This window comes from Sodiomyces alcalophilus (genome assembly GCF_042370955.1).
Source record: "Sodiomyces alcalophilus JCM 7366 unplaced genomic scaffold ACRALscaffold_1, whole genome shotgun sequence".
NCBI lineage: Eukaryota > Fungi > Ascomycota > Sordariomycetes > Glomerellales > Plectosphaerellaceae > Sodiomyces > Sodiomyces alcalophilus.
In genome coordinates, this window is record NW_027263532.1 from 8,214,218 (window position 1) to 8,224,402 (window position 10,185).

A 10,185-nucleotide genomic window follows, 5' to 3' on the forward strand; every position below is an offset into this window, starting at 1 on the left:
GCTTTCTTATAAATCAATAGAGCCTTAGATTAGATAATACTTAAGGAGGCGCGCTTAAAGTGGAATTAGTATAATATAACTGTATATACCTAGGCCCGCTAAGACCTCCATTTGCCGTTAAAAGGTGGGCCGTGTGTAAGTAAGAGAATATGCTCCACCTTTATAGGCTCGATATTAAAATGTACGGGCGCCGCAGTGTTTCCCTATAAAAATGCGATTATTACGAAAGTATTATATACAAAGGGGCCCTTATGCACGGTGGGTCATGAGTTATGCATTTTTTGGTTACGTTGACGTTTTCCAACAAGTTATTGAAATTGTCGAACGGGGCCTTAATTGTCCAGCCTCCTAGCCAGTTCTCTGCTTGGGCTGCTCTTCCACCGTGTAATCAGCCATGGCAGACCTCTCGATCTCTGCTAAGTTGGCCAACAGCCTCCAGCAGGTTGCTACTGATGGCTCAAAACCGTCCACCCCCTCAGCTCTCGGCCCAACTCATGATGTGACCTCCGATCATGGGACTCCGAAATGGCTGGGCCTGCTGGTCTGGCTTATCATTACCCTGTTGCAGCTCGCATCGTCCGGTCTATACCTTGTCATCCGCCTAGGCACGATTACGATACCTACTTCCCTCCTCACAGTTTTTTCAGCGAGTTGGACTGTCACAATGAATGCCACCACGCTGTATGTCGGCCCAAATCCACACCAAAGACGTGCCGCTAATGCGTTAGATTAAATCTAGAATGGTGATCATGGCCTTCGTTGCAGCTGTTGCGACTTGGGTCGTACGGTATCGCTTACTTAACATGTACTCCCGGCTCCCTCCCGAACCTCAACGGAAAGAGCCTGATATAGATCTCTTCCCAGACTCGCACGAAGAGGGTGTGAAGCCAGGATTATCCAATTACTTGGACGAGTTTCTCAGCGCCATCAAAATCTTTGGCTACCTTGAACGTCCAGTTTTCCACGAATTGACTCGGAGCATGCAAACGAGGAAGCTGATCGCGGGGGAAACTATTAATCTCGAAGAAGAGAAAGGTTTCTGTATCGTGGTCGATGGATTTGTTGAGATTTTCGTCAAGTCTGGTCAAGCGGTGAGGTCTGATAACTCGAGCCTGCAGCCCAGCCTCGACAGCGCTCCTGTGGATGAGAATGATGCCCATCCGTCTACACAACAGTACCAGCTTCTTACTGAAGTGAAGAATGGAGCTCCTATGTCTTCTCTGTTTTCGATAATGTCTCTCTTCACAGAAGATGTCCGGCTACGGGCGAATGACGATGTGGTGCCAGAACCCAATGTTGCGCATTTCGAGTACCGCAGCCATCAAACCGACAGAGGTATTGCATCTGGAGTACCGTCCCATACATCATGCAGCTCTCATCCTGACACACCCCATCTTAACGGTAACGAGGAGAAGAAATCCAGAGAGGACGAGTCTGCTCGCCCAGTGACGGGGGCCAGCACAGCTAGCCGCCCCAGGGTTCCATCCATCTCACTTGCGACTGCGACAATGCGTCAGTCTTCATCCACACCCGACTTGCCCAATCGTGAACCTTCCAGTTCAGCGCACCCTGACATTATCGCCCGGGCAACAGCTGACACGACCATCGCTATCATACCAGCCAGCGCCTTTCGACGGCTAACAAAAGTCTATCCAAAGGCGACGTCGCATATAGTCCAGGTTATCCTTTCCCGATTCCAACGGGTCACACTTGCCACGGCTTATTCATACCTTGGACTCTCTGATGAAGTTTTGCAAACAGAAAAGAGTACGAACCAGTACACCGTGTGTCAGCTTCCCAATTTGTTGCGAGGGGATGCCCTTTCGCGCTTAAAAGTCAAATTCACCCAAGAACGTCAGCCCACGGATGTTGACGCAAATAGCAAGGGTACTGCCCTTCATAATGTCAGCGCCCATCACCGACGGGACTCACGAGCAGCCTTGCGTCAAGATGCTAGGCTGCACCCGACACCAAAAGAACAGCACCCGCTAGCGACCATAGATTATGCTGCCAGGGGCGAAACACCTCCGCCCCACGGCCCAAGCCCTGGCGATCTCCTCGCAAACATTCATTTAGCGCGTGTTGGTCATCGTCCACCTAGCTCCGTGGACTCCTCTTATCACTCAGACAGTCTGGCTTTGGGCAGGGAAAGGTCTGGGTTTTCTTCACGACGTTCAGCTCATCCCGTCACAACGCGTAATCATTCCCATCTCTCAGTTAGTTCTAGTGACTCGGCGGATGAAGACGCATTGTTTCGCACATCAATTCTGGAATGCATGTTTAAGGCCATTGGCCTAAATGGCACAGGCGGCGCTTCCCGAGAACCCGAATCTAATGAAGGATCTCCAAGGCTTCTCTCCTACGATCAGAGACGTCAGAAGACAGTCCTCGGAAGCAGCAATGCATTTGGCATCATTGGCCCCTTTGAAGGTGCGGACGGGGACACGGAATCGCTCGCCTCGAGCAGCGTAACTTTGAACAACACACCGAGTGCTCACAATCTTGCACATGACATGAGAGATGAGCTTGACATTGTGTTTTTCCCCAAGGGTTCTGTGCTGGTCGAAGAGGGCGAAAGAAGCCCTGGTTTATACTACGTGGTCGACGGCTTCCTCGATATCGGCACTGCAGGCCCAGAGCAATCGGCAGACCTTCCCCGAACTTCAGGTAGATCGTCTCTACACCCAAGCGGGCTAGATCACCGTGGCTCTTCATCCCTGAATGTCCCCGACGCCAGTCAGAGAACTAGCAAGAGAAACACGTCTAAAGTTCGACAAAGTGTCTCGCTCATCAAACCTGGCGGACTTGCCGGGTATATCAGCACGGTATCCTCGTACAGGTCTTTCATCGATATTGTCGCTAAGACGGATGTGTATGTCGGCTTTCTGCCCCGCTCGTCGCTAGATCGGATAGTGGATCGTTATCCGATCGTTCTGTTGACCATGGCCAAACGGTTGACCACCCTCTTACCCCGTCTCTTACTTCACATTGACTTCGCTCTGGACTGGGATCAAGTCAATGCCGGCCAGGTCATCTTCCACGACGGTGAGGAGAGTGAAGCCATTTACATAGTCCTGAACGGACGCCTTCGTCTAGTGGAAGATCGCAAGGGTGGCGGGCACGGGTTGACTGCACGAGCCGAGTTTGGGCAGGGAGACAGTGTCGGTGAACTAGAAGTGCTCACAGAGTCAGCTCGCTTGGGCACTTTACATGCAATACGGGAGACGGAACTGGTCAAATTCCCCCGCAGTCTCTTCAACAGTTTGGCCCAAGAACACCCGAACATAACCATTAAAATCTCGAAAATCATTGCATCCCGTATGCGGAGCCTCGTCGATGGTCCATCGCAACTTGTATCAAGGGAGGCAGGCACATCATCATCTCTCGGCAAAGGCTCCTCGGCACTGAATCTGAGGACAGTGGCGGTACTGCCTGTCACGTCGGGAGTTCCGGTTATCGACTTCGGCAGTCGTTTGATGAATGCTCTGGCCCAAGTTGGACCCGCCAACGGCGCTATCTCTCTCAACCAATCAGCCATCTTGAATCATCTTGGCAAGCACGCTTTTAACAAGATGGGAAAGCTCAAGCTGTCCCAGTACCTGGCTGACTTGGAAGAGAAGTATGGTCTTGTTGTCTACGTAGCAGGTACGTACAGTTTCCCACATCTTTTTTCTGCCTCCATGATGAACCATTTGTCTCAGCGGCCAAGCCGCTGATGGCTATATATTAACTAGAATTATTCCTATCGCCGTCCTCCTACTATTCATTCCTTATCCGAGTGCGATGTCGTTCATGCTAACCTTGCTATGCGCTAGACACCAGCGTAAACTCACCATGGACACAGACATGTATCTCACAGGCGGACTGTATTCTGCTTGTTGGTCTTGCCGAGGGATCTCCTGAAATAGGCGAGTATGAGCGCTTCATGCTTGGCATGAAGTCTACCGCGCGCAAAATTCTAGTCCTGCTTCATGCGGAGCGCTATTCGACACCGGGCCTTGCACGGTCATGGCTTCGAAATCGCATGTGGATTAACGGTGGACACTACCATGTACAGATGGAATTTCGCGCCAACATCGTGCCAGTTCATTCAGCATCTAAACGGTCCAATACCACATTGAAGGAGAGGGTTCAGATCTTACACGCTGAAATACAGAAGTACACGTCGAAGAAAGCTCGGCACACTCCGTTTTATTCTCCAGACGCGCACTTCAAGGGCGACTTCCATCGACTAGCAAGAAGACTCTGTGGTAAATCTGTTGGGCTTGTCCTGGGTGGCGGGGGCGCAAGAGGCATCACTCAGATTGGCATCATTCGCGCTATGGAAGAAGCAGGGATACCAATCGACCTTGTGGGCGGGACATCCATCGGATCCTTTATCGGAGCGCTTTATGCACGGCATGCAGATGTTGTTCCAATCTACGGACTGGCGAAAAAGTTTTCCGGCCGAATGGCAAGCATATGGCGATTCGCTCTTGATTTGACCTACCCTACCGCCTCTTATACAACAGGTCATGAATTTAACAGGGGCATCTTCAAGACATTCGGCAAGGATCAAATTGAAGACTTTTGGCTTGAATTTTACTGCAACACGACTAACATCAGCAAGAGTCGGATTGAGTACCACACCAGCGGGTACGCTTGGCGATACATCCGTGCATCCATGTCTCTTGCGGGCCTGGTTCCTCCGCTGGCCGACGAGGGCAGCATGCTTCTGGACGGCGGGTATGTCGACAACCTTACGGTCTCCCACATGAAGAGGCTTGGTGTTGAGACTATATTCGCTGTCGATGTAGGATCTCTTGATGATGATACGCCTCAGACGTACGGGGATTCTCTTTCTGGAGTATGGGCATTTTTCAATCGCTGGAATCCCTTCTCTTCGACACCTAACCCGCCGACGCTTGCAGAGATACAAGCCAGGTTAGCTTATGTATCTAGCGTGGATGCACTTGAACGAGCCAAAACGATGCCGGGCTGCATTTACATGCGTCCACCAGTTGATGAGTATGGCACCCTTGACTTCGGAAAATTCGACGAAATCTACCAGGTAGGATACGAGTATGGAACGAAGTTCTTACAGAGGCTTCGGGACCAGGGTATGCTCTCCCTGGTGGAAGAAACAGAGGCTAAGAAGGCGCTGCGGAAGACTATGGCCCCCCGTAGAGCGAGCATCTAATTGCCGGATAGACAGTGTTCACCTTATATTATGGGTTATCTCAGGTTATCTCAGCTACCTAGCTCATACTGTCAGGCATTTGTGCCCAGGTCCCCGATAAGGCCGTTGGGTGATAATCAAGGACACGTTAGCACACTGCTCCGAGTACGGAGGTACTTCTGATGGACGTACTATAGTACTTTTTCCCCTTGTCAGGCATTTATGCCCAAGGTCCCCGAAAAGCCCGAAAAGCCCGATGGGTTATATTCGTAGAGCCATGTCACACTGTCATGCATTTGTGCCCAAATGCCCCGATAGCCTGTTGGGTACATTCGCAGAGCCACGTCATATACTGCTCCGAATACGGCGGTACTTCTATTAGATATATCATAGTGCTTTTCCCCCTCTTATAGGTATATATTTAATATCGTAGACTAGTACTCTTTTATAGTCTATAATAAATATAAGTTATACTTTATATAATGTTAGTGTCCTGATAGTTATAAGCCTGGCGCTCTAGTAAACGCCTTTATTCCGGTCGATCTAATAGTTCTAGGCTCTATGCCTCTCTCTTTTAAAGCTCTCTTTTTAAAGCTCTTAATCGTTACGATTAGAGCCTCTCTTTTTAAGTCCCTGTTCTGTTACGGATAGAGTCGTCTACTAGCCCGTCCGCCTGCCTATTATCACTAACCCCTTTAACCGCCTCTATTAATTCCTCCTTCTCCTTCTCCTTTTCCTGCTTTATCTAATTAACTGCTCGTCCACGCCGTTACGATAACTTCGGTTATACTAACCTCTTTAAAGGACTAGCATTAATAGTATCTGCGTATAATAGAACTCGCCCTCTTTAATAAGGTTACGACGCTCGTGGATCCGGATCTTAACGATACGAAACGTCTAAAACGCCTCTAAAAGGTTAGCCCTTTTACTATAAGTAAAGACGATAAAAATTAGGATTAAAGATATAAGCTTTGGCTCTTCTCCTATAACGAATATAAGCAGGAAAAAGCCGCGATTAAGGCGGTACTAGATTATATTATTATTATTATAGACCGGAGCCTCGCGGAGTCCTTCGCTAGTAAAGACGACCTAAAGGAAATCCTATAAATCCTAAAAGCACGCCTTAAGCCCACTAACGCCTCCTAGAGGTGACTTATTAAGCGCTATTAGGACGATTATATATAATCTATTTAGGAAGATGCCTTATTAACCCTAGCTTAATAACTTCTATAAGTTATATAATAGGGCAAAGACGTATAAGGTTCGCGTGATCTATTCGAAGATAGACTAGCTTAACGGTTTTTTTAACATAATCGGATCGATTTCCCTAGAGTGGTCGGAAGCCCGGTTTTTTATAATATTAACGGAAGAAGACGAGGACGATTTACCGGATATTAAGAGCGTTATTAACGAATATACTACCTGGTTACGTTATAGGCACCCTCTGCGTATAGATTAGCAGCCGGGATCGTTATTATTTTATATAGCCACGTTCCTAGGAAAAGATAAAGAAGGTTAGTAATTGGATCGTTAATTAGATCGAAAGGATCGTTAATAGGGTTAGGGTACTAAGAGGGAATTTATTTACGATTACCGTATAGCCCGGAAGACCCGAAGCTATTATAAGCTAATTTAGACCTACCTAAATATTAACCCGGCCCGAAGAGGGAAGACCTTTAAGCTATCTAAAGAAACGGAAGGACGCTATAACCGGATTATCGCTAGCTGGGATAACGATCGCCGAAAGAGGTTCCAGAGTAACCTTAAAAAGGACGCCGAAAGTAAGGGAAATAAGGGTTAATAGAAGTCACCCTCGAAAGACCCTTCTAAAGATTTATCTAATTTCGTGGCCACCGGGGGCGCTGCTTCGGACTCGGATTCGGATAATAGAACCGGAATATACGGTATATATAGCTTTTTATTAATAATAGCTAGAGCCTTTAAAAACAAGCTATTAGTTAATTCCGGAACTATAAGGCATATTACTAATAAGCGTTACCTTCTAGAAGACTATCGGCCCGCGGAAAAGCTTATAATATTAGATACCGGTGGAGGAGAGTCGGATCCGGTTACCGGATTCGGCACTATAAGGCTATAAGTTAAACATCGGGATCGTTAGCCTTATACGCTGATTTTAAAGGATATAGCATATATTAAGGGATATCCTATAACCCTTATATCAGCCCTCCGCCTGCTTCTAACAGGATCGCTTGTTACCGGTAGATAGGCGTTAGAAATTAAGGAAAAAGATAGGACCGTTACCCTGCCTTTAAAGAACGTAGGAGGTTAGTTTGCCCTCTAACTAACGGAATAATAGAGCTTTTTTAATAGCTCGAGAGCGCCGATTATAAGCGTCGCCGATACTCGTTTATAGCACGAGCGGCTAGGCCATATAAGCGCCGAAGCCCTTAAATATATCACGACCGCCTATATAGGCGGCACCGTCTCTGGAGGGGACGATTTTCCCCTCGTAATAGAGTGCGAGAGCTACTCCGGCAGTAAGGCCTAGAGGCTAGTATTATGACGAACACCTAACCACCGGCCCACGCGCCCTTAGTAGCGTGTAGATATCGACCTCTTCTCTAATAATAAGTCCTTTAACGGGCTTATAAAGCTAATATTATACCACTACCCTTATACGCACTTTATCGTGGGGGACTTCCTAAAGAACCTTAAATCAGCTTTTCTTTCGGTCACCTCCTTTAAGCTGCGTACGGCACGGTAGTATCACTACCCTATTATAGTAATCCGCCTAGATAATAAACGAGCCCTGTAGAGTAATCTTAATAACTGGGTATATACTAGAGGGATCCTGATCGAGAGGTCGTTACTAAATACGGCCGCCTAGAACGCCGGAGCTAAATACCACGGGGCTATTATATACGCTATTACCCGGGCCCTCGCTATCGCCTCCGGCTTCTAGTAGGATATATAGCCGGAGATCGTCGCTGCCGCGATATACCTATATAACCTGATTATACGCCGTGACCTCGAGTAGAAGTCGCCGAAGGGTTATATAGATAAGTGGGTTAATAAGATAGGTATCGAACGTATCACTAGCACCCCTTTAATCGGCTACCTAAAGAGGTATAGTTACCGTGCCTATCTATTAACTGCTAACTATTAGCGTGGCCGCCGGAAGAATAAGAAGCTCCTGGAGAGGGCTTATATCGGTTATCTAATCGGTTATAAGAGCATTAATATATATCGGATTTAGGTGCTAAAGCTTAGAAGGGTTCTGTATATAGGAGACGTTAGCTTTAACGAAAAGATCCTGTATAAGCATCGTGACGTGGACCCACCTATTACGATAAAGCTTTTTAAAGAGCTTAATCTGCCTAACGATACCGAAAAGGATACCCTGGAAACCATTAGCGTGATGCCGGTATACGATTAGTTTATAGTGATATAGCAGAATACGACGATAGAGTCGTTCTAGGATATTAGGAGGCCGGAATAGCTTGAAGTAATTGAGAGAGCTGTAGTAGCTGGAGCAGTTAAAGCAGTTAAAGTAGTTAAACAGGTTGAACAAGAAGAGGTTAAGGCAGCAGCTGTTAAAGTACCAGAAAATTCGACTCCTTCGCCTAATTCTAGGGGGGTGGATAAGTCACTATAGCGATCGTAGCCGCCTAAAACGGCAGCTATAGTGGCTACCCGGGTTACTCCTTCCACTATAGCAGCCACGGCTCAGGGCTCTGCCATAACGCCGGCCATAATTACTGCTATAATTGCCTCTAAAACCTCTCCTATAATAACCTCTAAAATAACGCCCTCTTCTTCTTCTTTTTCCCCTCTTATAACTACGCCTCTAGCTTTATATTAATTAACGCCTATAGTAGCTATTCTAGATATAGCTATAAGCCAGTTACCGTCTCTAGCTCCTATAACGTTAGTAGTAACCGCCGCTAACTCTAACGACGATAACTCCGATAACGATAATAACTTAGATAAAGATTCCTCCGATTCCGACGACTCTGACGATACTATTACGCCTGCCGCCGGCGCCGCCGCCGGCACCACCACGGCTATAGGTTTATTATCTCCTGATTAGTTAGTTCTGGAGGATAAAATAACGGCTACTGCCATGGCTACCGTAACGGCACCCCCGGGGCCTTCCACCACTCCTACGGCAGCTACTTAATAGCTGCCTCCACCGGCTACCTTTTTAACGCCGGCTGCCTCTTTAGCACTGGCTAGCCCTCTATCTTCGGGCTTTCTAGAGCCGGATACCCGTCTATCCTCGTCCATGGCGGGTACCCTATCTTTAGCTACCACCACGCCGGCAGCCTCCTCTTAGCCGTAATATAACCGCCGGCTATTATAACGATACGCCGACTCTGCTTTCCTTTATCTTAACCGCTTCGATACACCGAAGAACCATTACTACGCCGCGATATACCCGAAGAGCCTACTAATTAGAGCTAGATAATAAGGTCTCTATATAGGACGTAGTGGGTTATGGCCGCCTTTAAAGAAGTGCAGGCCCTTATAAAGATAGGTATATTTAAAGCTATTAAGCCGCTATCTTCTACCCTTCCAAGCCGCCCTTTAGATCTATTATAGGTATTTAAATATAAGGTTAATCTATCTGGCTATATTACTAAATTTAAGGCACGCCTCTGCGTTCGTGGTGATTAATAGCCTTAAACTCACCTTAACGCCTACGCCTCCACCCTGGCTAGAGGGACCTTTAAAACGCTTATAGCTATTACTACCCACTTGGATCTAGAGACCAGCTAGCTTAATGCTATTAATGCGTTCACGAACGCCCGCCTTAATAAAGAGGTCTATGTTAGAGACCCGCCGGGATAGAATATCCTGCAGGCCGCCTCTGCTACTAACGCTATTAACGAGGCCGGATTAGAACCGTTTTTAAGCCTCCCACGCCCCTTTAACCGAGGGATTAACCGGCTACGCCGGGCCCTGTATGGCCTGCGCCGATCGCCTAAGCTATGGCACTAGGAGCTCTCTTCTATTTTAGGTAAGTATGGTCTTACGTAGTTAAAAGAGGACGATTGCGTTTTCCG

The 10,185-nt window shown here is 47.5% G+C and overlaps 1 protein-coding gene across 1 annotated transcript; it reads left to right on the top strand.

The window, feature by feature from the left end:
- The first annotated feature begins 352 nt into the window (after nucleotides 1-352).
- On the top strand, nucleotides 353-5,491 carry ACRALDRAFT_1059143 (uncharacterized protein). The gene is made up of 3 exons (XM_071015982.1): nucleotides 353-681; nucleotides 740-3,645; nucleotides 3,816-5,491. Exons 1-3 carry the CDS (start codon nucleotides 395-397, stop codon nucleotides 5,177-5,179), a joined length of 4,557 nt encoding a protein of 1,518 aa, XP_070880234.1. The 5' UTR covers nucleotides 353-394; the 3' UTR covers nucleotides 5,180-5,491.
- Nucleotides 5,492-10,185: the final 4,694 nt, after the last annotated feature.

Excerpts from the sequence above, each read along its gene's own strand:
- ACRALDRAFT_1059143 (XM_071015982.1), top strand. The coding sequence starts at position 395 with ATGGCAGACCTCTCGATCTCTGCTAAGTTGGCCAACAGCCTCCAGCAG. Across the intron at positions 682-739 it reads ACAATGAATGCCACCACGCT|AATGGTGATCATGGCCTTCG; the intron begins GTATGTCGGCCC and ends GATTAAATCTAG. Across the intron at positions 3,646-3,815 it reads TCTTGTTGTCTACGTAGCAG|ACACCAGCGTAAACTCACCA; the intron begins GTACGTACAGTT and ends GCTATGCGCTAG.